At 39.5% G+C, this 27,559-nt stretch overlaps 1 protein-coding gene across 2 annotated transcripts in view; it reads right to left on the bottom strand.

Annotated features, from left to right (window-relative positions):
• The window catches only part of DMD (dystrophin), a 2,326,146-nt gene that overhangs the window by 248,803 nt on the left and 2,049,784 nt on the right, over positions 1 to 27,559 (bottom strand). For both annotated transcript variants that reach the window (XM_036270045.1, XM_036270042.1), the window contains one exon: positions 14,686 to 14,764. In XM_036270045.1, the coding sequence (XP_036125938.1) occupies positions 14,686 to 14,764 (79 nt within the window). The remainder of the gene's footprint in view (positions 1 to 14,685; positions 14,765 to 27,559) is intronic.

The following is a 27,559-nucleotide window of genomic DNA, read 5'->3' as shown; positions in this document are numbered from 1 at the left end:
CCTTTGCATGTACTTTTTTCTCTATTTGAAACCTTTTGTTGCCCCCCCCAACCCCCGCCATATGTGCTTGGCTTGCTTCCTTACTTCTCCACTCAAATGTCACTGATCTGTCTCATTTAAAGAGTTCCCTTAACTAATTACCTCTTGTCGGCTTTATCATATTTACCATGGCCTGATTGCCTTCTCCTATGAAAAATAATCTCATGACAGAGGATATTCTTTTATTTACTGCTGTTTATCCAGTACCTAGAACAGAGTCTGACCTATATTGGTCAAATAGACACTCGTTTAGTGACAGAATGAATCAATTCTTAGCTGGCTGAAAATGAAATGAAGCTCATAACTTTTTCAGAGTATTAGACTAGGTATTAGAGTAAGTTCTTTCCTATTGTACTAGAGTGGAAATAATCTTTGGAATGTCCAGTTATCATTTAATCAAGGCATATTCTGCATCTGTGTACAAGGTGTTAGATGCATGAAATCAAACATAAAAGACGGCAATGCATGCTCTTTACCCTTATGGTGCTCACACTCCAACCCATTTCCTTTTATGATATTTTTTATCGACTGTCCTTCATTCTAACTCTTGCCTGCCATTGGTATGTGTGTTGCTGAGCTTAAGGTATAAGGCAAGAGGATGACATAATTTTATGCTGTCCCCAAAGTCCTTACCCATTAATGGAGATCATGAAGTCAGACACCTTAAATAATGATCATCACTACATATACTGGACAAAATCATCAACCTCATTATGAAAAGCAAGAGTAAATCAAATAACCCAGTGACTAGAATGAGCCTATTACAATGCCTTTTTCTCAGCTGCTTCTAAAAGTTTGTCAGTTACATTGCTCCCTCATAGATTGGGTTCCCCAGGAAGCAGGCTCTAAGAGAAGGTTTAGAGCACAGGATACTTAGTAAGGTGTGCTCTTGGGACTAGCACCAGTGGAAGGGAGAAGAAGGAAGTGGGAATGGCGATAGAGGAGAGGCAAGCTGGGATGCAGGCCCAGTGGCAGTCTTAGTTAATCCCGCAGGAGCTCTTGAGCTAGAATGTTAGAGCTCTTCTGAGTTGGGCCAAAATGGCCAGAATTTTGTACTCCTGCATTGATCAGCTGCCCGTGGAAGAGGGGTTACCTTGGGTGAGGTGGCAATTCCTAAAGGAAAAAATAGCTAAAGGTTGTCTGCTGAGGACAGTCCTCTTCATTGAAAGGGACTGGGAGTACAGAAAAGTAGTCTCAGATGAATCCTTAGACGTAGGTTATTCTATTTAGTGCTCCATGTTACTCAATTGCCATGGTCACATATTGTCCAGGAGTTGTATACAGAAGTGATTCTCAACCAGAGACAATTTAACCCTCCAGGGAACATCTGACAATATCTGAAGACAATTTTTCTTATCCTCACTCAAGGACATTTTTGCATTCATCTTCAGATAGAGCAGGAGGGAGCGAGGGAGGAAGAGAGAGAGAGAAACATCGATGTGAGAGAGACACATCTACTGGTTGCCACCCACATGACCCTAACTGGGGCTGGGGACAAACTGCAACTGAGGTACATGCCCTTAGTGGGAACCAGACCCGGGACTCTCTGGTCCACAGGCTGATGCTCTAACCGCTGAGCTGAACTGGCCAGGGCTGGAGACGTTTTTGGTTGTCACACTGAAGGAGAGGGTTGCTACTGGCATATAGTGAGTAGAAGCTAAGGATGTTGCTAAACATAAGGACATACCCCATAACAAATAATTGTATGACCCCAAATATCAATTGTGTCCAAGTCAAGAAAATCTGCTTTACAGCCTACCTGGTGGCCTTAAATTTTCAACAGATAGGAAATAGCTGACCCAATCAGATGCTCTTTCTTGGAGAGTTTGATTATAATACACAGAGAGGAATGTAGATGGTGGAGAGCTGGGGAAGTGAAAAAGTCAGAGAGCTAGAGAAGAAAACAGAAGTTACAAGGCAGTAGTAGAAGTCACAAAGTAGAGAGGACAGAGTAGCCGTTACACTGTGATAGTCTGAAGTCTACAGCAGCAGAAGCATATATAGAGAGAAGCAAACATATGCTTCATGGTGACTCTTATTTCCCATCCTTCCTTCCATTTCCATGTATCCTTAAAATATCTCTCATCACCTAAGCCTATCTCTCCCTGTTCCTTAGAGCTTTAAGGAGATACAGCATATAACACAGCAGTATCTGCCATAGACTGAAATCAAGATGATTGTCATTGCTCATATCTGCAAGTATATTTAAAAATCCCAAGAGAATCCAGCTGGTGTAGCTCACTGGTTGAGCGTCAACCCATGGACCAAGAGGTTGCCGGTTCGATTCCTGGTCAGGGCACATGCCCAGGTTGTGGACCCGATCCCCAGTGAAGGGCATGCAGGAGGCGGCCAATCGATGTTCTTGATGTTCTCTCTCATTGATCTCTCTCCCTCTCATTTCATCTCTCTCTAAAATCAATAAAGAAAAAAAATCTCAAGAGAATAGTTTCTATTTTTTTTAACTCATTTATTTTTGTTACAGATATTTCTCTCCCCACCCCAGACACCCTCCACCCTATCTCCCCCCCCCCCAGCATCATTGTCTATAGTATGTCCGTGGTTAGGCATACGTGCATATAAGTTCTTTGATTTATTTCTTCCCTCCCCACACCTCCCTCCTCTCAGGTTCGTCAGTCTGAACCCTACTCCTTTCTATGTCTCTGGGTTTATTTTGTTCATCAGCTTATTTTATTCATTATATACCACAAATAAGTGAGATCATGTGATACTTGTCTTTCTCTGACGGGCTTATTTCACTCAGCATAATACTGTCTAGGTCCCTCCATGTCGTCTCAAAGGGTAAGAGATCTTTCTTAAGAGAAAGGTTTTTAAACCAGGGAGAGTTTATGTAAGTCTTCAGAAGCACAAAAATGCCTTTTGTCCCCACCTCAAAGTGCTCACCAAAAAAGTATTTTGTAATCCCAAACTGGTTGTGCTCTGAAAATGGAAAACATCCAAATGGAAAAACAAAAGTAATGATTTTTGCCCACAGGGATGTGATTCCACCATTTATGTTGTGCGAAGCTTTATATTTTGAGACAGATGACAAAAAGCTACCCTAGGCCAAACTCACAAATGCCTTTATTTTCTCGGAAGGGTAAAAATGTACCTTTCAGAGCCAGTATTCCACTAAAACAGTGTCCATGTGCCATGAAATGAATTCAGAACTGTAGTGCCGGCCCCCCTGCCCTAGGTTCCCATGAGGTCCAGAGGAATCTGTCACAATGAGGAAGATGGAATAAGATAGAAACAGCCCTGGCCGGTTTGGCTCAGCAGTTAGAGCATCAGCCCAAGGACCAATGAGTCGTGGATTCTATTCTGGTCAAGGACACGTACCTCGGTTGCGATTCGTTCCTGGCCCTGGTTGGGGTTGTGTAGGAGGCGGCCACTCGATGTGTCCCTTTCACATTGATGTTTCTCTCTCTCTCTCTCTTTCCCACTCTGTCTGAACAGAAGTGGAAAAATGTCCTCGAGTGAGGATTAAAAAAAAAAAAAAAGAAAGAAAGGCATATGTTTGATCTCTGCCATGCTACCAGACTGATTTTCATGCAGATACAAGAGGAGTGGTGGTTAGTGATCAAGTTAATGTCACTATTTAGCCTTAAAGCCAGATTATGCATGGGGTACCATAGATGGTTCATAAAGTCTGAGAAAGGTTAATGTTATTGGTGTTCCACTCAGATCCCCTTTCCCCACGGGCACACCCATCTCCAGCTGCTGTGAGTGTCGGCTGGTATGCGCCCACTGTTCCCATCTCCAGAAATCCTCCCTCAGTGAAGTGGGAACTGCCTTGTAGTCTACTGCCCCCCCCACCCCCCAGAAATCCACAGCCAATGACTGACTGGCCTGACTGGCACAGGGGAGCCAAAGCCCAGCTCTCTTGCCTAAAAATGGGGCCAAGAAATTAAAACAACAATGAGGTATCACCTCACACCTGCCAGAACTTTTGCCATCAACAGATAAACAACAAGTACTGGTGAGGTGTGGAGAAAAGGGGACTCTAGTACACTGCTGGTGGGAATGCAGACTGGTGCGGCCACTATGGAAAACAGTGTGATGTTTCCTCAAAAAGTTAAAAATTGAACTGTCATTTGACCCAGTGATCATAATTCTAGGAATATATCCCAAGAAGCCTGAAACACCAATCAGAAAGAACATATGTCCCCCTATGTTCATAGCAGCATTATTTACAATCGCTAAGATCTGGAAACAGCCCAAGTGCCCATCAGTAGATAAGTAAATAAAAAAGCTGTGGTACATGTAAACAATGGAGTACTATGCCGCTGTAAGAAAGAAAGATCTCTTATCCTTTGAGATGACACGGAGGGACCTGGAAAGTATTATCCTAAGCAAAACAAGCCAATCAGAGAAAGACAAATATCACATGATCTCACTTATTTGTGGAATATAATGAACAAAACACACTGATGAACAAAATAGACCCAGAGACGTGGAAATAGGGGACAGACTGACAACCCTCAGAAGAGGGGGGTGGGGGGAGGGAAGAGATAAACCACAGAACTTATATGCATGTATGCATAACCGATGGACATGAACAACAAAGCTGGGGATGGGGTGGGGGGGGTTGGGAGGAGGGTGTCATTGGGGGGAAAAGGAGAAACATCTGTAACAAAAATAAATTAATAAAAATAATTTTTAAAAAGAGATAAATAAAAAAATTAAAATGGGGCCTAGTCCGTGGTACAATGTGTGCTCCAGAGCTGCCTGCGGCATCACCCTGAAGTTAGTCTCTACCTCCTTGCTTAGCTTCACACCCTGGCCAGCGTTCTCTCTCCCTTATCCTGCTTCCTTTACCTTCTTTCACCTGCAAGCTGCTCCTCTGACAAATTATTTGTACAAGAACCTTCTCTAGGGTTCCATTTCTCCTTCCTTCCTTCCTTCCTTCCTTCCTTCCTTCCTTCCTTCCTTCCTTCCTTCCTTCCTTCCTTCCTTCCTTCCTTCCTTCCTTCCTTCCTTCCTTCTTTCCTCCCTCCCTCCCTCCCTCCCTAACCTGAGGACATTTTTGCATTTATCTTCAGATAGAACAAGAGGGAGAGAGGGGGGGAGACAAAGAGAGAAACATTGACATGAGAGAGACACATCGACTGGTTGCCACCCGCACGACCCAACCAGGGCCGGGGACAAACTGCAACCGAGGTACGTGCCCTTAGCGGGAACCGAACCCGGGCCTCTCTTGTCTGAAGGCCAACGCTCTAACCGCTGGAACCACTGGGCCAAGGTTCTATTTCCACAGAACTTTACCTAAGGTTAGGGTGACCAACCATCCTGGTATGTCTAGGATTGAGGAAGTTTCCTGGGACAGGGGAATTTCAGTGCTTAAATCCAAGAACATCCCAGACAAACCGGGACCAATGGTCCTCCTACCTAAGGCAGATCGATATTTGGATCCTGAGCTTTGCTTCTCGGGACTTGAGTGATCTGAATGACAAATACATGTGGTGGTGTTCTGGTAAAACAGCTATGCAGAAAAAAAAAAAAAAAAAAGAAAAGAAAAAAGAAAGCCTTGATTTGCAGTACTTGCCCATTTTTTGTGGGGTAAACATTCCTGCTATGGCTGACTTCAAGCCACCAAAGGTCGGTTTGGCAACTGGCTCACAATTTCTGTATATTTGACAACTGGCTCTCTCCAGTATGAGCCAGCTCCTGTGCTCAAATTCCCACAGCAGAAACGGAAAACTTTCCAAAGTTTCCTCACATGCCCAAATAAATTGTGATATAGGACCAACAATGCAACATTTTGTTATGGAGGATCCCCTGAAGCAAATAAATGTAAGGTCTTATTGGGGAATATAAATTTGGGTTTAAGGAGAAAGGGCGATAGACATAGGTTTGGAGAAAAGAGTGTAATTATCATTAATGTGACTGCTTTTTGTCACATTAATTCAGATAGCCTCTGAAAGGCTATCTTTGAATTTATGGAGACGTTACCAGAATCACCGATAGGTTAGATAGCCTTTGTCCCAAAGTCCCAACACTCAGGATAGCACGTGACTGAAGAAATTGGCCCAAATTATTTTGCCCTGAGATTTTAACCGGTAGAGAGCTTTAGGCTGAAAATCACATCACATTGTACTTGCAAAGTTCTTGCTGACTTTTAGCATGATGGCTTCTTTAAGCTGATCTGAAGATTTAAATTATTGGCCCACTCATATTTCAAATTCACCCATCCCCTGAGGATAATGGTAGCATAGATTAGAGCACTGTTAAGTGAAATGTCAGCAATTGCTAGATGTGCTTAAAGCTTTTTTCCCTACCTTTTTTCCCTGCTTAAGTGTTTGAGTTGGGGGTTGTGGGGGGTGAAGGTGTGGCAACTTCCAAGATGGTAACAAACTTTTTAGCCCTATGTAGCAAGGAAAAACTATAAATGTTTTGGCCCTGGCCAATTTTGCTCAGCGGTTAGAGCATTGGCCCACAGATGGGAGAGTCCTGGGTTCGATTCCCACTAAGGGCACATACCTCAGTTGCAGTTTGTCCCCGGCCCCGGTTGGGGTCGTGTGGGTGGCAACCACTCAATGTGCCTCTCTCACGTCGATGTTTCTCTCTCTCTCTCTCTTCCTTTCTCTCTCCCTCCCGCTCTATCTGAAGATAAATGCAAAAATGTCCTTGGGTGAGGATAAAAACAAAACAAAAAAGTTCCCCAAAATAGAAATGCTTTGGGTTGCTTTAACAAGACAGAAAGAGTTAACTAGGGATCTGATGAAGGCAGCTAAGATTATAAAGCCTGCAGGAAGTAACTGATCAGTTCTTTCTTTTTACAGCATCTCATAATATGAGAACGAGATGATCACTCGGTGAAACTCACAGCTTTTAAATTCAGAACAAATAGTAGAAAGGAAATTCATCTTAGCGTTCCATAGCCATCAATAGAGTTTAATACTACAAGAGGTCACTGGGTTAAAAGCCAGAGAATAAAATTTTTTAACTCTATTGCTTTTCTCCATTATAAAAGTAATACATGCATATTATAAAAACTCTGCAAAAGTAAAAAGAAAAAACATAATAGCTGTTTGCGTTTTGATATATATATTTAGTCTTTTCTTTATATGTACCTTTCTGTCATTTCTATTTTATTTTCTAATATAGCTGTGATCATTGTAATTTGGAAGTCAACTATTTCCCTTAATATATTACATGGCACAGTAGAATTTTATAAAAAGGGCCATGTAAAGTTATGAATGCTATTAGTCCTTGCTGAGAGGTAACATAAAAAGTCACACTATTTATTGAGTTTTTATTATGTGATACTCACTATGCTAAATATCATGCCACTGTGTATTATCAATGTCTGGAGAAAACTGAAAACCTCAAGAAAAAGAGAGAGTTAACCCATTTGCTTTAAAATATTTATTTTATTTTTCATTGGATCATGTTCTTACTACCTTCAAGAGAAAGTCCTTGCCATTAAAATATTTGGCAAATACTTTATTTATTTATTTTTAATTTAAATTTTTTTTTCTTTATTGATTTTAGAGACAGGAAGGGAGAAGGAGAGAGATAGAAACATCAATGAGAGAGAACATCAATTGGCTGCCTCCTGCATGCCCCCCACTAGGGATTGGGTCCACAACCTGGGCATGTGTCCTGACCAGGAATTGAACTTTTGACCTCTTGGTGCATGTGTCGATGCTCAACCACTGAGCCACACCAGCCAGGCTCAAATACCACTTTAGAACAAAGATTCTCATACTATGTTCTACGGCATGATTAGTGAGAAATTTCTGGTGTGCCTAAAAAAGGCTCCCATAGTCACATAAAGTATAGAGAAGAGCTACTGACCCTGTGCCCCTTTAGAGTGTCAATATGTGTTAAAGGCTCCAAGAGTTCCAGCAGAAAAGAAACTTGCTTACCTTGATAACTCAGTGTTTTTCCAATCTTATTGACTCCAGAACTAAATTTTTCAAGGGAGAGTTATTAAGATAATACTGAACGTTAATGTTCTCAGGAACTTGGCTTGGAAATGCTCCTTTAGGGAATTCTAGAACTTGTAAAATAAAGACAACTATAAGTTCTTTTTACTGTTACAGAGAGATTTCTACCTTTACCCAAATCTATAGTTGTCCTTTCTGATGAGAAAAGTAAAATTTCGAACAGAAGCCCAAAGAATTGAGACAATGGCCAGAAAAAAAGATCTTAAAATTCTATTTTAAAGGTCTTAAATTCTTGAAAATAACACAAGTTGGACAATTTTCAGATTGGTATGCCAATGAATACTATGGTACTTTCTTGGTAATTGACATATGGAAGAGATTGACACAGTACCTTTCAAATATATATATTCTAATTCTAAATATTATATATTCCAATATATAGTGTATATAATATGTATATAATACAGGTATGTATAATATGTAATATAATAATATTTTAAAATAATTTTTAAAAATCACACTTGGAATTGCTCCTTTTTTCTTGGTTTAAGTTGCAGAAGTCAACTATAAGTGATAGAATATTAAAGCTAGAATTAAAGGTAAGCTAGTGTCTATTAATGGATAAGGGTCATATTTTATAATGTTTTTCTCGTCTCATTTTCTCTCAGATCAAAGATGAAAGAAACAACTTCTTTAGTAAGTAGAGATTGGGCCACCAAGAAGAAACAGTGAATATTTTTCTTTAGTAAAAGGCTGCCTCTCCCTACTGATGAAAAACAAAGACAGATGGCAATACAATTATCAAAGGAGAAAGAGAGAGAGAGAGAGAGAGAGAGAGAGAGAGAGAATGAAAAGAGAGAAAGACAGTGAGCATGCTTGTGTGTGGGGTGCAGTCAGTGGCTCATCTTTATTTTTCTTTTCTTTGTCATTTCTAAATGTCAGAAATCACCCTATTATTATTTCTAGGAACCTGAAGCAAATTACTAGACATCTATTGATTCAAACTCATTTATTATGAACTTAGTGGGTTTTTTTAAACATATTTTTATTTGCTGAGGGGAAACTGTATTTCTTTTTTTTTTTTTTATGAATTTTTATTTATTTTTTTTGTTACAGATATTTTACCTTTTTACCCCATTGGCACCCCCCCTAACCCCCCCCCCCCCCCCCGTCCCCGGCTTAGTTGTCCATGTCCATTGGTCATGCATACATGCATATAAGTTCTGTGGTTTATCTCTTCCCACCCCCCCACCCCCCATCCCCTCTTCTGAGGGATGTCAGTCTGTGCCCTACTTCTTTTTTTTTTTTTTTTTTTTTTTTTTTTTTTTTAAAAAAAAGGCTTAAAGAGATCTTTTTTTTTTTTTTTATGAATTTTTATTTATTTTTTTGTTACAGATATTTTACCTTTTTACCCCATTGGCACCCCCCACCCCACCCCCTCCACCCTGTCCCCGGCTTAGTTGTCCATGTCCATTGGTCATGCATACATGCATATAAGTTCTGTGGTTTATCTCTTCCCACCCCCCCACCCCCCATCCCCTCTTCTGAGGGATGTCAGTCTGTGCCCTACTTCCATGTGTCTGGGTCTACTGTATTCCTCAGACTGTTATGTTCATTATATTCCGTATATAAGTGAGATCATGTGGTATTTGTCTTTTTCTGCTTGGCTTCTTTCACTTAGGATAATACTTTCCAGGTCCCTCCATGTCGTCTCAAAGGATAAGAGATCTTTCTTTCTTACCGCTGCATAGTACTCCATTGTGTATATGTACCACAGCTTTTTTATCCATTCGTCTACTGGTGGACACTTGGGCTGTTTCCAGATCTTAGCTATTGTAAATAGTGCTGCTATGAACATGGGGGTACATATATTCTTCCTGATTGGTGTTTCAGGCTTCTTAGGGTATATTCCCAGCAGTGGGATCACTGGGTCAAATGGAAGTTCAATTTTTAATTTTTTGAGGTAGCACCATATTGTTTTCCATAGCGGCTGCACCAGTCTGCATTCCCACCAGCAGTGTATTAGAGTCCCCTTTTCTCCACACCCTCGCCAACACTTGTTGTTTGATGATTTGTTGATGGCGGCCATTCTGACAGGTGTGAGCTGATACCTCATTGTTGTTTTAATTTGCATCTCTCTGATGATTAGTGATGTTGAGCATTTCTTCATATGTCTCTTGGCCATTTGTATGTCCTGTTTGGAGAGGTGTCTATTCAGCTCCTCTGCCCATTTTTTAATTGGGTTCTTTGTCTTCCTTTTGTGGAGTTGTATGAGTACTCTATATATATTGGAAATTAACCCCTTATCTGATACATCATTGGCAATGATGTTCTCCCATACAGTGGGTTGCCTTTCCATTTTGATGATTGTTTCTTTTGCTGTGCAGAAGCTTTTTAGTTTGATGTAGTCCCATGTGTTCATTTTCTCCTTTATTTCTGTTGCCTTAGGTGATGTATCAGTGAAAATTCTGCTCCGTATGATGTCCGAAATTTTGTTGCCTACATTTTCTTCTAGAATTTTTATGGATTCACGGGTCACATTTAAGTCTTTTATCCATTTTGAGTTTATTTTTGTGTATGGTGTAAGTTGATGGTCTAGTTTCATTTTTTTGCATGTAGCTGTCCAATTGGGAAACTGTATTTCTATTATAGAATACAGTTTGACAGTAGATTCGTGACTTCAGAGATGCCCTGCCTCAAATATGGTTTTGATGGTGCATCCAATTTCTGGTGCAACTTTCTGGAGGTCATTTGGCAATACAGGTCAAAAGCCTTACTAATGCAAACATTCTTTAACACAGCAGTTCCATTTTGAGGCATTTTAAAAATTATTGATTTGAGAGAGAGAGAGAGAGAGAGAGAGAGAGAGAGAGATCCATGTGTGTGAGAGAGAAACATCGATTGCTTGCTTCCCTGATGCGTTAGGACCAGGAATCGAACCTGCAACTTTTTTAAAAAACATTTTTTCTTTATAGATTTTAGAGGAAGGGGGAGAGAGAGAGAGAGAGAGAGAGAGAAACATCGATGAAAGAGAACATCGACTGGCCACCTCCTGCATGCCCCACTCTGGGTATCAGGCCCACATCCTGGGCATGTGCCCTGACCGGGAATCAAACCGGTAGCCTCTTGGTGCATGGGTCAATGCTCAACCAGTGAGCCACAATGGCTGGTCAAAAACCACATTTTTTTTTTTTTTTTTTATCCTCGCTCAAGGACATTTTTGCATTTATCTTCAGATAGAGTGGGAGGGAGAGAGGGGGAAAGAGAGAGAGAAACATCGATGTGAGAAGGACACATCGACTGGTTGCCACCCACACAACCCCAACTGGAGCCGGGGACAAACTGCAACTGAGGCACGTGCCCTTAGTGGGAACCGAACCCCGAACCCGGGACCCTTTGGTCTGTGCGCCGACGTTCTAACTGCTGAGCCAAACCAGCCAGGGCCATAAACCACATTTTTAATAGTAATTTTTCTCTCTCTGTTTGCACTCTCTGCCTTCCAAAATATTTCTCAGGGGAATATATTACTTCTGTAATTTAAAAAAGAACAACACACACAAAATGATCTTCATCTAGTTTTCAGTCTCACTGTCCTATTTCTCAACTACCCCTTAAAGCAAAGTGGTATTTTTTTGATATCGGCAAGCACAGCTTCTAAGCACATATTGATATTTCACATGTATATCCAAGAGATAGGTGACTTCTAAGGCTTCTGGGTAGATGAGTGTCTTCGTGAGTATCTGTCCCTTCAAGCCTGACCTTTGTGGAAGTGGGCACCTGCGTGATACGGTTTGAAAGGTATGAGGATGCTGCATGTGGCCCCTCCAAGTCCTTTCTTCACCGCTCAGAGATTCCAGCTGACTTTCTACCATCAGAGAGCCATTCCTCAGGTTTATGGCTTTTCACCCTATTAAAATGCAAATAACCCAGGAGAAGTACACATTCAACTTTACCAGTCACCTGGGTTAAACGAGTATAACATATCATTTTCTGAGATGGGTTTTAATGGAGAAGACATGGGAATTCAGATGGGGCACACAGAGAGAATGAAGGATGAATGAATATATAAGGTGTCCGAGGGGTGATTAATATTCATAGTGGTAATATTTTTATTTATGGTTTATGAGTCACTTACAAGTATGTTATTGCATTTAATCTCAATTAAATCATACAGAATGGTTGCCACCAAGGCAACTAAAGCAGACCAAGATTTGGAAAAATACAGAAAACAAAATCTGTAGCACCCCAGTTGAAAATGGCTGCTCTAGAACATCAGTAGGTTCCCATTTTCTCAGTCTGATTGTCTTTGATGCTCCTTTCTTTAGAGCAGCGATTTTCAACTGCGGTGCCTCAAGACTTTTATTTTTTCTTTATTGATTTGAGAGAGAGAGGAAGGAAGAGGGAGAGAGAGATAGAAACATCGATGAGAGATAGAAACATCTCAATCAAAACATTGATTTGAGAGAGATAGAAACATTGATTGGCCACCTCCTGCATGCCCCCCACTGGGGATTGGGCCTACAACCTGGGCATGTGCCCTGACCGGGAATCCAACCGGCAACCTCCTGGTGCATGGGTCAACGCTCAACCACTGAACCACACTGGCTGGGCCGCAAGACTTTTTAAAACATGCAACATCTGATTATGTAGTCAGGGGCACTGATGTCTTTTCCCTCAGATTGCCAAATTTAAAACAAATGACAACAGCCAACACAATAATAGCTGTACGGTGTGAGTGAATCAAAATTATATCTATGTTTTTTGTCAGATCGGCAAAAAATATATATTTTTGGTGTGCAGCAGAATTTCAGTAATTAGTTTAGGTGCGCCATGTGACGAAAAGGGTTGAAAATTGCTATTCTAGAGCTATTCCTAAAAGCCATAATCCCCCTCAACTATGTACACTGCTTTAACCTGCCTCTTTTTTCTCGGCACCTCCGAAGCATGTGTGACATTGTTCAAATAACAACTGCAGGCGAATAATAAGGTTAGACCCAGTCAGAAAATAAGACAATTTCTTAACTTAATCCATTATTTTGTTTTCATTATTGATTTTAAGGGGAGAAGAAGGGAGAGGGAGAGACAGATAGAAACATTGATGAGAGAGAACATTGGCTGGCCACCTCCTGCATGCCCCTCACTGGGGATTGGGCCCACAACCTGGGCATGTGCCCTGACCAGGAATCGAACTGGTGACCTCTTGGTGCATGGGTCGATGCTCAACCACTGAGCCACACTGGCCGGGCATTACTTAATACATTATTATCATATAATAAAAAGATAGGGCCATCAGGACAGGAACATGAAAGCATCTACTCAAATACTTTAAAGTGTTTGTGAGCATGGATCTTTGTGTTAATCTCTGGAAAATGAAAGAGAAAGGACTAGAAAATGGCAATAAAGGAAGTCAGAAGAATGAAGGGAGATCATATAGAATTACTTCCTCCCCATAACATGCAAATCAAGTAAAAAACAGTCCAGTGGTGGTTAAAAACAGACTCAGAAGCTGACTTCTTCGGTGTGAATCCTGGTGGCATCATCTGCTAACTGCGTGACTGTGTGCTTCAATTTCCTCATCTTTAAAATGGGTATAACAATGCTATCTACCTGATAGGTTGCTATAAGAATTAAAGCATATTTATAACATGGCCAGGCACAAAGTAACTACCTTAAAATGATGGTTGAACCCTCATATATACTCATGTATGACTAGAAGGAAACACACCAAAATGTTCTTATACATTAACTCCATGTGGTAGAAGTCCGGTTTTTTAAATACCAAAAAACTCAACATATATACTTTGGTAATGAGAGAAACGGTGGTATAAATGAACAACATTAGCCCTGGCGGGTTTTGCTCAGTGGTTAGAGCGTGGGCCTGTGGACCAGAGACCCGGGTTCAGTTCCTGCTAAGGGCACGTACCTCGGTTGCAGTTTGTCCCTGGACCTGGTTGGGGTCGTGTGGGTGGCAGCCAGTCGATGTGTCTCTCTCACATCGATGTTTCTCTCTCTTTCTTCCTCCCTCTTTCCCTCCTGTTCTATCTGAAGATAATTGCAAAAATGTCCTTGGGTGAGGATAAATAAAATCAACAACATTAGTCAGAGGAAAATAGGAACTTGACAATTTAATATGGATTTTTATATTAATAGGTGTTCCAATAGTAAACTTCCAGCTAACTAAGGCTATTCCTCTTAATATTAATTATGAAAAAGATACTATTTATTAAGGATATAGAAACATAATTAATTATAAAAACATAATTAATAAATTAGTAAAACTGAAAAATATAAAGAATGAATAGAGGTCCAGAATAAAAGAGTGGTAAGAATAGTTAGGGAAAAGCAACAATAGGCTGAGGTTCCAACTTGGGGGCAGGGAGTATTTAATAAGTTATCTATAGATAAAGAATTATAGATTCATAGTAATACATATTGGATTATCATATAATTCTATGATAGCCTAATTACCATCTATATGAAGTGAACTGCTACAAGTAGAACTAAAGACTGAAAAATATTACCCAAGTTAGCACTTGAGAATACATTGCAGGAAACAATTATGCATTAGCTGAGGACTGGACAAAATGATCTAATTGGTTCTCCTCTTCCTAACCTTCTGAATTCACCCACCAAGTTATCTCTGAGGATGATTTATGCTTCCAGTGCATTTAGCAGAGATAATTGTAATTCAACTCTTATTTTGTAGCCACCAAGATGCAATGAATAGGTTAAGCAATGAAAGCTGACAATGACTTACTGGAAAGAAAGTGCTGGGACGCCGGGCCAAAGTCCCTGTGAGCTTCGTGCAGCTGCCTGATGCGGTCCTCAATGGCCACCTGGGAGGAAGAGGAGAGGAATGATGTTCTCACATCATATATAATGAGGAAAAATTAAAACAATGTATCCTTTTTGCTAAGATTTTTTGGGCCTCAACAGCTGGAATACAAAAAGCAACAATTTATAACCCTGATTTTAATACCGGCTTATTGTATGTGGTCTTCAAAACCCATTTTTATCAAGTGAAGGCCAAAGAAAAAAGATCTGCCCTCTCGACAGTGTTAAAATGAGATTTTTAAAAAACATTCACTGGCAGCCATAAGTGACCTACTGCTTTAATTCGTACCAACAAAAAATGCCAACTCTTAATCTTTCATGAAAAGGTTAGGGAAGTTGCCATTCGCTGTGATACCAGGTGACTGAAGGACCTCAGAAATGCCATATTTTGTCTTAGTCTTTGACTAACTCTATTGCTTTTGACTAGTGTGCTTTTGGAATGATATTTATTGATAATTAGTGGATCATGGAGTCATAATTAATCATTGATAATAAGTAACCAAACAGTTCATTAATATACTTAAGTATCAAAGAAGTAGAAGCAAAGCTTAAATTTAGGGTATTTACAGGATAGATCGTGAGCTGAAAGAAATGTTCACATTTCAGTTTTTAGTAGACGTGGAAAATACTCAGAAGTATATTTTTAGGTGGCATGGAGTAAATATTACCATTTTTTTCTTACTTAGGTTGTTCTACAATATATGGACACAATGTCCTGGTAGCTAAAGAAATTCCATTCTGGGTGGTGAAACAAAGAAAGAATGTTATGGGTGAAATGGTATATTTTGTTATCTGGTGTTTTGCCAACCAGGTATTAGCCATGGTTCCACATGTCCATCTCCTAGCTCTATGACACTGGATCTTAATTTGGTTCTGCACTGCCCATGCTAAACTAGGGCTTGGTCAGTGCTTGCCCAGAGCCATCAGAGCTCGAGTGGGTTTGCTCTCGAGCTGTGGATAATTCCCAAGAGGTAAAATAGATCTTAAATGTATCAGAAAAGTGGCTCAGGTAGTCTGGTCCAAAGCCAACTCTAACCTTCTAATATCAATCGAGTGTTTAGCATAGATCCAGAACAATATCCTTTTTTCATTTTCTCCCTAGCCTTGCCCATTTAAAAACATTTTTTTTTCTTTATTGATATATTAGAGAGACAGAGGAAGGGAGAGGGAGAGAGAGAGATGGAAACATCGATGAGAGAGAACATTGATTGGTCACCTCCTGCATGCCTCCCCCCACCCAACTGGGGATCAGGCCCACAACCTGGGCATGTGTCCTGACCGGGAATTGAACCAGTGACCTCTTGGGGCATGGGTTGACACTCAACCTCTGAGCCACACCAGCCAGGCTAGCCTTGCCCATTTTTGCTTGGACCAAATATTTGGAAAACCAAGTGGAGTTCTAAAATAATGTAGGGTTTGCACAGAAAAGCAGGAGGAACATTTCAAAGCTACCTTTGTAGCCTATGACTTTGCACTCCCAGCCAAACTCTACCTGCCTGTCCCATGATATTTCACCCCACATAACACTTGTGTGACTTGTTTGTGCTGCTACTTCTCTCTGGAATGCTAGTTTCCCTTCTCTCCCAGTTCAAAGCTTTCATATGTTTTTATGCTTACTTTATAGTTCCCAAGTTTAGAAATGATTGCTCCTTCAGCATTCTCACAGCACATGGTTTATACTTGAAGTACTTCTATCATATCATTCATTTTGATAACATGGACCATGCCTTGCTTATTTCTTCTCTCCCACCCTCCCTCCTGCAGGATGCATCGAATCCTGTACATAGTAAGTGGTAGCAAATATCTGTTTAATGACTGGTTGACCAAACCAAAGTATGTGTGTGTGGTGTGTATGTGTGTGTGTGTGTGAAAGAGAGGGAAAGAAAGAGAAGAATAAACAAAAATGCCCACTGTCCCTGAGTGCATACTGCATGCCCCTGAATGAATAATCTTAACTTTCCTTAGCAGTAAAATGGAACAACTACATGACCTATCTCATAGAGTTCCTGTGGGAAGCAAATAACACGATACATGTGAAGTGTCTGGCCTAGTTTCTGTCACATGATGATTGCTCAGTAAATGTGATAAGCCACTGCTATTATTGCTATTATGGTTAATAAATGCAGAGGAGCCCGGCCGGTGTGGCTCAGTGGTTGAGCATCAACCCATGCACCAAGAGGTCATCTGTTCAATTCCCGGTCAGGGCACATGCCCAGGTTGTGGGCCCGATCCCCAGTGGGGGGCGTGCAGGAGGTGGTCAATTGATGTTCTCTATCATTGATGTTTCTATCTCTCTCCCTCTCCCTTCCTCTCTCTAAAATCAACAACAAAAAAATATATATATAAATAAATAAATGCAGGGGAATAGGTCATAATGAGCAACACACCACATATAGTACAAAGAAGGTTAATATTTATTAAGCACTTCATTCATGACAATATGAATTCATTTATTTAATCTTCACAATAATTTTGTAGTAAGAATTAATATTATTTCCCCACTTTACCAATGTAGAAATTGAAGTATGAAAGGTTAAAACAAAACAAAATATAAGTTGGGCAGCTTAAGTGCTTAGTAAACTGGCACAGCCAGATTTCAAGCTTATTCAGTCTGGCTCTTGCTCTTAACTGTTTACTGTTTTAGAGATGAAAGTTTAAAAAGTATTTTATAAACATTTCCTAAGCAACTAGTCTTCTAATTTATTTCTTTTCAATTAACATATTAAATACAGAATAAATCTATATTTATAATACTTTAGTCATCAGGATATTTTACGATCCCCTACAAGGTCAGTTCCTGGTCATAAAGAAGGTGATACCATAAGATTATAGAGAAGGATTTTAGAAGAACCCATGCAAATGAATGTTTGGAATATGTAATTATTTCTAAATGCAGACTAGGTCATTTCATAAACTGATTAATTAAGTGATGAATGTGAGAGTTTGAGGGTGGGGAAGAGGGAATGAGGAGGCCATAAGGGAGTGAACAGTGTCCAGAAATTTTTTCTTATTTTGAGAAAGAAATCCCAAGGGGGAACATGCAAATGGTAAAGAAGTATGAGTGTTCCACAGGCCATGTCCTCTGACAATGACTTTAGCAGCTTCACAGAGACTACATGGTTGCAGGATCTGAGTCCATTATAGGCCCCTGATCTCTGCAGGTTGTTTCCTTCTTATACAAGGAAAACTCTGGTAGTAGTTTCCAGTGTACCCTCAATGTTGTCACGAATTTCAAATGAGATAAAGTTGAATTTCCATCCCTATAACTCAAACTTAAATGCACGTGAGACTGAAATTAAAAACGCATCATGCAATGAAATGTAATATTCAGGAAATAGTCTTAAAATAACTAAATAATTAAGTGTAAAATATTTCTTTTCACAAAATTGGGAGAAAGGTATGACATTCAATGAAAACTGAAACCAAGAAATAATTTTAAGAAAGAGAAAAACTTGAAGGCACATGAGATCCTTACAAATTGTAGTTACTTAAGAACAAAGCACTTACATGATACTGAATATACAAAACTCTAAAGACTTCACCAAAAAATTATTAGAACTAATAAATTCAGAAAAGTTGTAGGATACAAAGTTAATATACAGAAATCAATTACATTTTTATGTACTAATAATGAACATTCAGGAAGAGAAATTAAGAAAAATCTCATTTATAACTCCATGAAAAAGAATAAAATATCTAGGAATAAATTTAACCAAGGAGTTGAAAGACCTGTACTCTGAAAACTAGAAGAAATTTGTGAAAGAAATTGAAGAAGACACAAATAAATAGATAGAGCATACTTGTTGATTGGAGGATTAATATCATTAAAAAGTCCATACTATCCAAAGCAATCTACAGATTCAATGCAACCCCTACCAAGACACCAATGACACTCTTCAGAGAACTAGAACAAACAATACTAAAATTTCTATAGTGCTACAAAAGACCCCAAATAGCCAAAGCAATCTTGAAAAAGAAGAACAAAATTGGAGGCATCATGCGCCCTGATTTCAAACTATATTACAAAGCTATAATAATCAAAACAGCATGGTACTGGCACAAAAACAGACATATAGTTCAATGGAACAGAATAGAGAGCTCAAGAAATCCATATTTATATGGTCAATTAATCTATAACAAAGGAGGCAAGAATATACAATAGGGAAAAGGCAGTTTATTCAATAAATGGCGTGGGGAAAAATGGACAGCAACATGAAAAACAATAAACTGGACCAATTTCTTACGTCATATACAAAAATAAACTCAAAGTGAATTAAAAATTTAAATGTAAGACGAGAAACCATAAAACCTCTAGAAAACATAAGCAATAAACTCTTTGACATTGGTCTTAGTAATACTTTCTTTGGATATGTCTCCCTAGGCAAAGGCCACAGAAGCAAAAATAAGCAAATGAGATTATATCAAACTAAAAGACTTTTGCACAGTGAAGGAAACTGTCAACAAAATGGGAGAAGACATTTGCGAATGATATACCTCGTAAGGGGTTAATATCCAAACTATATAAAGAACTCATACAAATCAACATAAAAAAAACAACCAGTCTGATTAAAAAATGAGCAGAGGACCCGAATATACATTTTTCCAAAGAAGACATACAGATGGCCAACAGACACATGAAAAGATGCTTAACATCACTAATCATCAGGGAAATGCAAATCAAAGCCACAATGAGATATAATCTCACACCTGTCAGAACGGCTATTATAAAAATGAATAACAAGTGCTGGTAAAAATGTGGAGAAAAGGGAACCTGTGTGCACCTTTGGTGGGAGTGTAAACTGGTGCAGCCTCTACGGAAAACAGTATGAAGGATCTTCCAAAATTAAAAACAGAACAACAGTATGACATAGCAATTCCACTCCTGGGCATCTATCAGAAGAAAATGAAAACCCTAAAGGCACACCTATGTTCTTTGCAGCATTCTTTACAATAGCCAAGATATGGAAGAAACCTAAGAATTCAACAATAGATGAATGCATAAAGAAAATACCACACACACACACACACACACACACACACACACATGCATGTATATATGAATATTACTCAGTCATAAAAAAGAATGAAATATTTTTCCATTTGCAACAACATGAGTGGACCTAGAGGGTATTATGCTAAGTTAAATATGACAGAAAGAGAGGGACAAATACTATATGATTTCACTTATATGTGGAATCTAAAACAAAAAAACAAAAAACAAACAGAAACAGACTCATATATATAAAGAACAAACCAATGGTTGCTAAAGGGAAGAGGGTGGGGGGTTGGGTAAAAAAAGTGAAGGGGAATAAGAAGTACAGACTTCCAGTTATAAAAGAAATGAGTCACAAGGATATAATGTATAGCACAGGGAATATAGTCAATAATATCATAATAGCATGTACAGTGACAGACAGTTACTACATTTATGATGATCATTTCATAAGGTATATAAATGTTGAATAAATATGTTGTACATCTGAAATGAATACAATAACGTACATTAACTACACTTTAATAATAAACAAAGAAAAAAGCACTTTATTCTGTAAGCGTTTAGGCAAAGAAAAGAAATTTGATTTGCAATTGACTAGATTTGGGGTGATATGTGTTAGAATTAAGACTGCAATGCCTGAAATGGGAATGGAGGCATCTATTAGGAGGTATTTTGAAAGAAAAAAAAACTGATCAATTTTGGTGTTCGAACTTACTTTTTAGAGAAGCAAATAGAACTTTTGGCTTTCCAGTGTGACAGTCTGGGAGAATGAGGATATTGCTGTTGGAAATATGGAAACTAGAAAGAGCAGGAATGGTATACGTGTCTATGAATTCATTTGGAATATGATCAATTTGACCTAATGGTGAAACTTTTAACTGGAGATACCAGGTATAGCCAGTTACAGAGGAGCAATTTGTCTCAGTCATTAAAGGAAAGAAAGGAAAGTGAGAATACAAGGGGGTAGGATTAAGCATTGGAAGGTGAGCAGAGAAGGGAGAGCCAAAGGAGTTTAAATGGATTTATTTAAAGAGACAGCAGGAATCCAATTTCCTCTGAATTAATAGGCAAAACCTCTGTTTCCTTTTATAAAAAGTAATACCAGTGTAACATCTTTTTGGAAGCACACATCCTGTTTCTACTATTAGATCATAGATCACGAAAGCTTAGAACTGGAAGAAATCTTATCTATTGATACACAAGGGTCTATTCTTTAGAACTTCCCAGATGGGGAGAAAATTGCCATCTGCTCCATGAGTAATCATAATCTAGTTTTTAGCAATTCTTCAGTAAAAACATGACAGGGAAAAATTATATCTTTTTTATATGCTCTATGAGGAGAGGGATACATCTTTCTTTCCCTCTGTATCCTGTGGCTAGCACAGTACCTGGCATGTAGCAGGTGCTCAACTAATATTAGTTGAGTGAATTAATGAATTAACCATTTATTCAAGAATCTTTGCCATAACAACTATATTTTGAATGAGAGATTTCTTTTTCAAGATCCCCAACACAAGGTTTGGAAAGGCTTCTCTTCCCTTCCCTCCCCTCCCATTCCCTCCCCACATGAGCCCACATCTCCTTCATATGTTTTTTATTCAAATTTTAAGCAATCATATTTGAAAATGAAGGGGAGCAGCCCTGGCTGGTTTGGCTCAGCAGTTAGAGCGTTGGCCAGCAGATCAGAGTCCCGGGTTCGGTTCCCGCTAAGGGCACGTACCTTGGTTGCAGTTTGTCCCCGGCCCCGGTTGGGATGGTGTGGATGGCAACCAGTTGATGTGTCTCTCTCACATAGATGTTTCTCTCTCCCCCCTCCCTCCCACTCTATATGAAGATAAATGCAAAAATGTCCTTGAGTGAGGATAAAAAAATAAATAAAAAGAAAATGAAGGGGAGCAGAATATGTCATGGTACGATATGCCACTCTGGCATATTGATTATTTTGAATTAAAGTTACTTAAGAAATGGTGCAAGGCCATTCTGACCTCCTTTGTCCCCCTGAAAGCAGAAAATGAATCACCCAAGTGAAAGATACCCTCCCTGTACCAGGAGGGTGGAAGGCATCCTTATCACCTGAGACAGGGAATTCCGGGCCCACAAGGCTGTATAACAAACCCTGTTACTTCTTCACTAATTTCTTCTCCCAAGCCTAAACAAAGCCTCTTGCCTTGCTAATTCTTCACTAATTTATTTATTTATTTTTAATATGTTTTTGTTTTCATTGATTTCAGAGAGAGGAAGGGAGAGGGAGAAAGATAGAAACATCCATGATGAAATATCTATTGGCCGCCTCCTGCATGCCTCCCACTGGGGATTGGGCCCACAACCTGGGCATGTGCCCTGACTGGGAATTGAACCAGCAACCTCTTGGTACATGGGTGGATGCTCAACCACTGAGCCATGCTGTCTTATGTCAATTTAATTATTAGACTAGGCATAGAACCTAGAAGGCAAGAAGGGAAAAGCTTTCCTCCCCTACAAAAGTTATGAGGACTAGTTATTATTCTCCTTTGCTTTCTCATTTCTGATGAGTTCTGTAGGCAATATACTGTTTGTAGAGACCTCCCTTCTTTCACGCCATTCAGAAATGACTCCACATTCACTTAAAGTTTTTTATTAGGATGCAAATTCCTCGTCCATGAAGACAGGGACCTTTTCTTTCTCATTTACAGTTTAGCACACAGTGCCTAATATAGAAGAGATCCTCAAAAACATTTGATAAATGGATGAATGAAAAGACTTCTTGAGTTCCCGTTATCTGTTAGGCACCATGCTAAGGATGATCATGACAGACTCGAAAGTGTAATTTTGGGGATAATGAACGAGCACCAAGTCATTCATCTAAATTAATGATAACACACTTCATTCCCAGCTGTGACTATTTCCCAAAGCTCAGTCCCTTGTGTATTTTGAAGGCTATCTTTATTTCATTGTTTTTCTTTCAATTTGTTTTAAATACATAAAAAAAGAAAGACAAGGAAAGAAGAAACAGAAAGGGCAGACAGCAACATTGTGGCTCCTAGAAATGATTTGAAATACATTTATCTAAATGTTTGCTACTTAACTATGAAATTCTCAAGGGCTCTCACTTTTTCTTTGATCTGTTAATTTCTTAAAAATTAAAAAAAAAATTTTTCCTTTACTGATTTTAGAGAGAGGAAGGGAGAAGGAGAGAGAGATAGAAACATGATGAGAGAGAACATCAATTGGCCGCCTCCTGCATGTCCCCCACTGGGGATTTGGCCCACAACCTGGGCATGTGCCCTGACCGGGAATCGAACTCTTGGTGCATGGGTGGATGCTCAACTACTAAGCCACACCGGCCGGGCAGTTTCTTTAAATTTTTCATCTTTACTAAAAGTTTAGGAGAACCAAGGATTCCTTCCTGATATAGAAACAGATTGCTAGACAATGTGATATCTTCCCAGTGTCCAAGTGTCCTTACTGGCACTACATACATAAATCGCGTCTACTCCAGTCTTGGGAAAAGATATAACTGGGCATGTACATTTTGATGTTCTGGCTCTCAATCTGTCTAGACACTTGATAAATATCCATGGGCATACAAGAACCAGACTTCACACCTACACTAATGAGCCCATAAAAAACCAACTCTACTTGTGCTGTGATACTACTGAATAAACAATGCACATGCCCACAAATGACTCTGTACCATCTCTATATGAGTTTCTGTCCTGAAATGTTGCAGTTTGTATGGTTTTCTGTATGCCTGTGTCTTTGTTGGGGGAAGCCTTCATAATTCATTCTTACACCCGAACCCTTACTGTAAAATTCATAAATACATGCCCAAACATTATCCTGGAAACTCTCCTGAGATTTATTCCACTTTCAGTTAATATCCTTTCAGCTAATTGTAATCTTTTTCAGTTCAAATCCATTGTTCTTCCAACTTTTATTTCTTTTGAGTTGTGACCAATAATCATCATCATCATCATCATCTAAGATCAGCTTTGGAATGAGGGCTTGTGATTGTACAGCTCTCTGGCATAACAATCTGTGCTTGTTGGCTAAATTCTCTTTTCCTTGAATTTATTTATGTGTTTTCTTGACATTGAGACACGAGTTAAACAGTTTCTTGCATTTGACTCCAAGATCGATCACAGGAAAGCAACCAGTGCTAACACAGTGCTCACTCTGAGTAGGAGTATAATTATTTGTTAATTTCGTGTGATTTATGGCATGGATGCTAATGTGTGCCATTGGAGGCCATCATTAATCCACCTTTTTCTGTTCCTCTCTCAGAGCTTTCTCCCCCCTTCTCTTTTCTATTTCTGTGCCAATTCCCTTCTTAATCTCTGACTCCTTTTATTATTCCCTTTCTTCTCTCCTCCATCCACCTCTTAACTCTCACCTGCCCTCTACAATTATGTGCTGTACAACCTACCAGAAGAGCACAGAGACTCTGCCGAGGCAAACATGAACTGCCTGGCTGTGTGTCCTTGCAAGACCAGTGAGTGATGATGTGAGCAGGAGCCCTAGCCTACAGCCAGCTCAACACTTCTCCAGGAACATTATTCCTCTAATTCTGACGAACTCTGCCATCAACCAGAAAGCAAAGGAGGACGAACAGCAAGTCCTTTGTCCATTGTTAAGCCTTCAGCTTCCACCTCACTGATTTTGAAAATGCACCTTGAAAGTTTGTTGATTGGTTTTCCTGCTCATGCAACTGCCTCATTCTGTGATAATGGAGTCAGGTTATATCAACATTAAGTCAACTTCATAGACTCAAGTACCTTAAGGCTATCATTAATTTTAATTTAGGAAAGCAGCAATCAACTTCACATCCTGCTTCATTTGTCAAAATCCTTCGTTTTAGTTACATCTACAGACTTATGAAAAAATGTGGTGGGAAGGGAAGAGATCATAGGAAGCATTTTTCTCCTCTTTTTTTGGGGAGGGGTCGCAAAGATATAAGAGAAAAGTTGAATTACTCTGCTGGGATGATGTAAGTTGATGTAGATTTTATCTTAAAAAAATAGGTTCCTTGTTAAAAGCTTTCCTAATGTATCTCATGATTTGCAGCAGGAACCAAAGTTAAGTGGCTCTCACCTTGCAACACTATTACATTAAATCATTTACATTTCAGCTCAAGCTATTTATTCCTGAGCTTTATTTATTCTACATTTGGGAAGATATCATTCTCTCAAAAAATTCACGAAGCCATTGGAGCATTCCGTTCTAGGGGCATTTTGAGCTCTAAGTAGCACAATGCTCACATGGTAATTACATAATTACACCTCCTGATATCAGAACACAGGAGTGTTCCTAAGGATCCGAAGTGGCAATTTGAAATAACTATCAAAGGGATAAAATAGAGCGGGTATCATCTGACCAAAAAAAAAAAAAAAAAAGGCAATGTACGTAGCAGTTAGCAAATTCATACTAAAAGAGGACTGAAGCAGGTTGAAATCTTGAAGAGAAATGAAAAAAGACAAAGCACCAGAATTCTAACTTTTCTTTGGTCTCCATGGTGAAACCATATTATATTTTGGGTAATAATATACTTCTAGATTTTCAGTCCATTCTACTAATCACCTGTGTAATGAAAGAGAATTTGCTGAAGTTCACTCTGTAAATCCCACACTATCCTGGAAGCATTTCCAAAGCGTCCTGACCTTGACTCCCTTCACAGTCAATTTGACCGAATATCAAAGAACGTTGTATACCAGGAGCCCCAGCTTCCAGTTCCCGGCTCTCCTCCTCCTGGGCACTGAAAAGCGCCTTTCTTTTCTCTTACTGACGCAGAGCTGCCAAACCAGTTACCAGGCTGTTCTTTACAAATCAGCAAACCGGAAGATCTCATCTACTGTACTTCCAAATCCTACGACATTCAGGTCTTCTCCCTTTTTTGCATATCAGAAAATAAGGAGCAAGTGAAATAAACAAGTACGCTTTTATGTTTCTTCCTAAAGGACAGGGGAAGGAGCCATGAACTTCTATTGTTTCTCAGATCTGTCAGAACAGGAGGGAAAACTCCGACAGGAATTCGCTTCCTCTCAGCCTAGACACACTCTCTCTCCCTCAGGCTCCCTTAACTCTTCAGACCCAGCCTGCCCCTTCTCTCCCCTTCCTCCCTCCTTCTTCACTCCTCCTCACCCTACCCGCAAAGGGGTTTGTAAGCTCCCTGAATAGTCACAAGACTTTCTGAACTATAATAGATATTTTCACCTGAAATCTAAACGAAAGCTATTTTTAAAACGTGGCTTTACATTGTATAGAAAACTACGGGGGGGGGGGGGGAGGATTGCAAAATACAATGTGATCTTTCCTAGGAGAAACAAAAGATTGAATTTCTAGGTCATCACAGAAGTAGGTACACTTTCTTGAGCAATAATCTGAGGTACTTTATGAGATTCTTCCTTTCGCTAAAGCAAGAAATCCTAAAATCCACCAGGATATGAGCACTGTGTATACCTTGACTTTCTTTTTAATCCTCAAGTGAAACCAAGAAAGTAAAGTGTAATAAAAATGCATATAGCCTCAGGCTTTGTGCCTTAGCAAAGAGAGAAAAAATAAGCTTCTGGATTTAATATGTCTACTGTGAATAATCAGCCACTGAATTTGAAGTTCTCACTTTGTAATGTTAACGTATAGCAATGAACTCCATGCTTTTGGTGTGACAATAAGAAAGGACTTTTTTTTTTTTTTCTTTAAAAAAGAGATTTCTCCCTTAATTTCCAAACAAGATACATGTGTCAACTTAAAACAAATGAAACTGGGAAGGGGAAACTCTCTTGATTTTTAGTGATCTATTTTCTGCATTTTACCTGAACTTGGCAATGATGTGTTGGCAAGGTAAGATAAGGGGCCCTTGGCTGTGCAATGATGTAGCTAACATTAGGTTTGGAGGCCTTCTCAGTTCTATTCCCAGATGTTTAACCTGTCCTCAAGTACTGGTTCTTAGCTGATTAATAAATATCCCTAGGAAGATCAATGATAGCTCATAACAGGCTTCTAGTACTACAGCTGTATTTGTATTTTAAGAGCAACTTTAATTAAATAATTAGGCAATTAATTACTCAAATACTTACTGAGTGCTTATAAGGTACTTTGCTACAAGAGGAAGAAGAAAAAAATTCAAGTAAGAAAACAAGGAACCTATCTTTAATGAATTTATGGCTTAGATATTTACAAATAGGCATAATAAAGTAGCACTGGAAAGATTTTAATGTAGTACACTCATTCTGTGATTTTGTTATTGGTGAGGAGCTCTCCAGGTCCCCACCTGTTGCTGGGGGAAGTGGGATCTTGGGATGTCACAAGAAAAGAATTTTCTAAAACACCCCTAGGAGAATGGGTGGCATTTATTTGCATAGTTTCTTGAGTTTCCAAGGTCCCATTTCCCTTGGCCTCACTTGGAAGAAGTCCAGCTGTGCCTTTAGCAGGGCTAAGACTAAAGCCATTGTCCAGAGTTTCCACTCCATGTGGGAGCAGCCCAATCCAGCATCGGCCTAGCTTAGTTTGTGTTCCCAGCTGCAGTACAGTAGTCCATTGCACGTGAGGTCCGCATGGCCATGCACAATGTGGCTATGGAGGGAACACGGGCAGGAGCAAAGCCAGAGAAACAAGAGAACCAAGTGCCAAGCGCCAAGAGAGGATTTCTTTAGGGAATTATATATCCCCAAATTTTCATGGGCTGGCAGTGGCCCCACCCCCTCTGGCCAATGATCTCTGTTCCAGGTTAGACTGACAGGCACCTTCCCTAAGTCACCCCAACTTTATTGTGCATGTGTCCATATCCCCTTTGTCCAGTCCTTTCCCCCAGTGATTTGCAGGGAAT

Source organism: Molossus molossus, unplaced genomic scaffold, assembly GCF_014108415.1.
Source record: "Molossus molossus isolate mMolMol1 unplaced genomic scaffold, mMolMol1.p scaffold_m16_p_2, whole genome shotgun sequence".
In the NCBI taxonomy this organism is placed as follows: Eukaryota; Metazoa; Chordata; class Mammalia; order Chiroptera; family Molossidae; genus Molossus; species Molossus molossus.
This window is presented reverse-complemented; position numbering and strand designations above follow the sequence as displayed.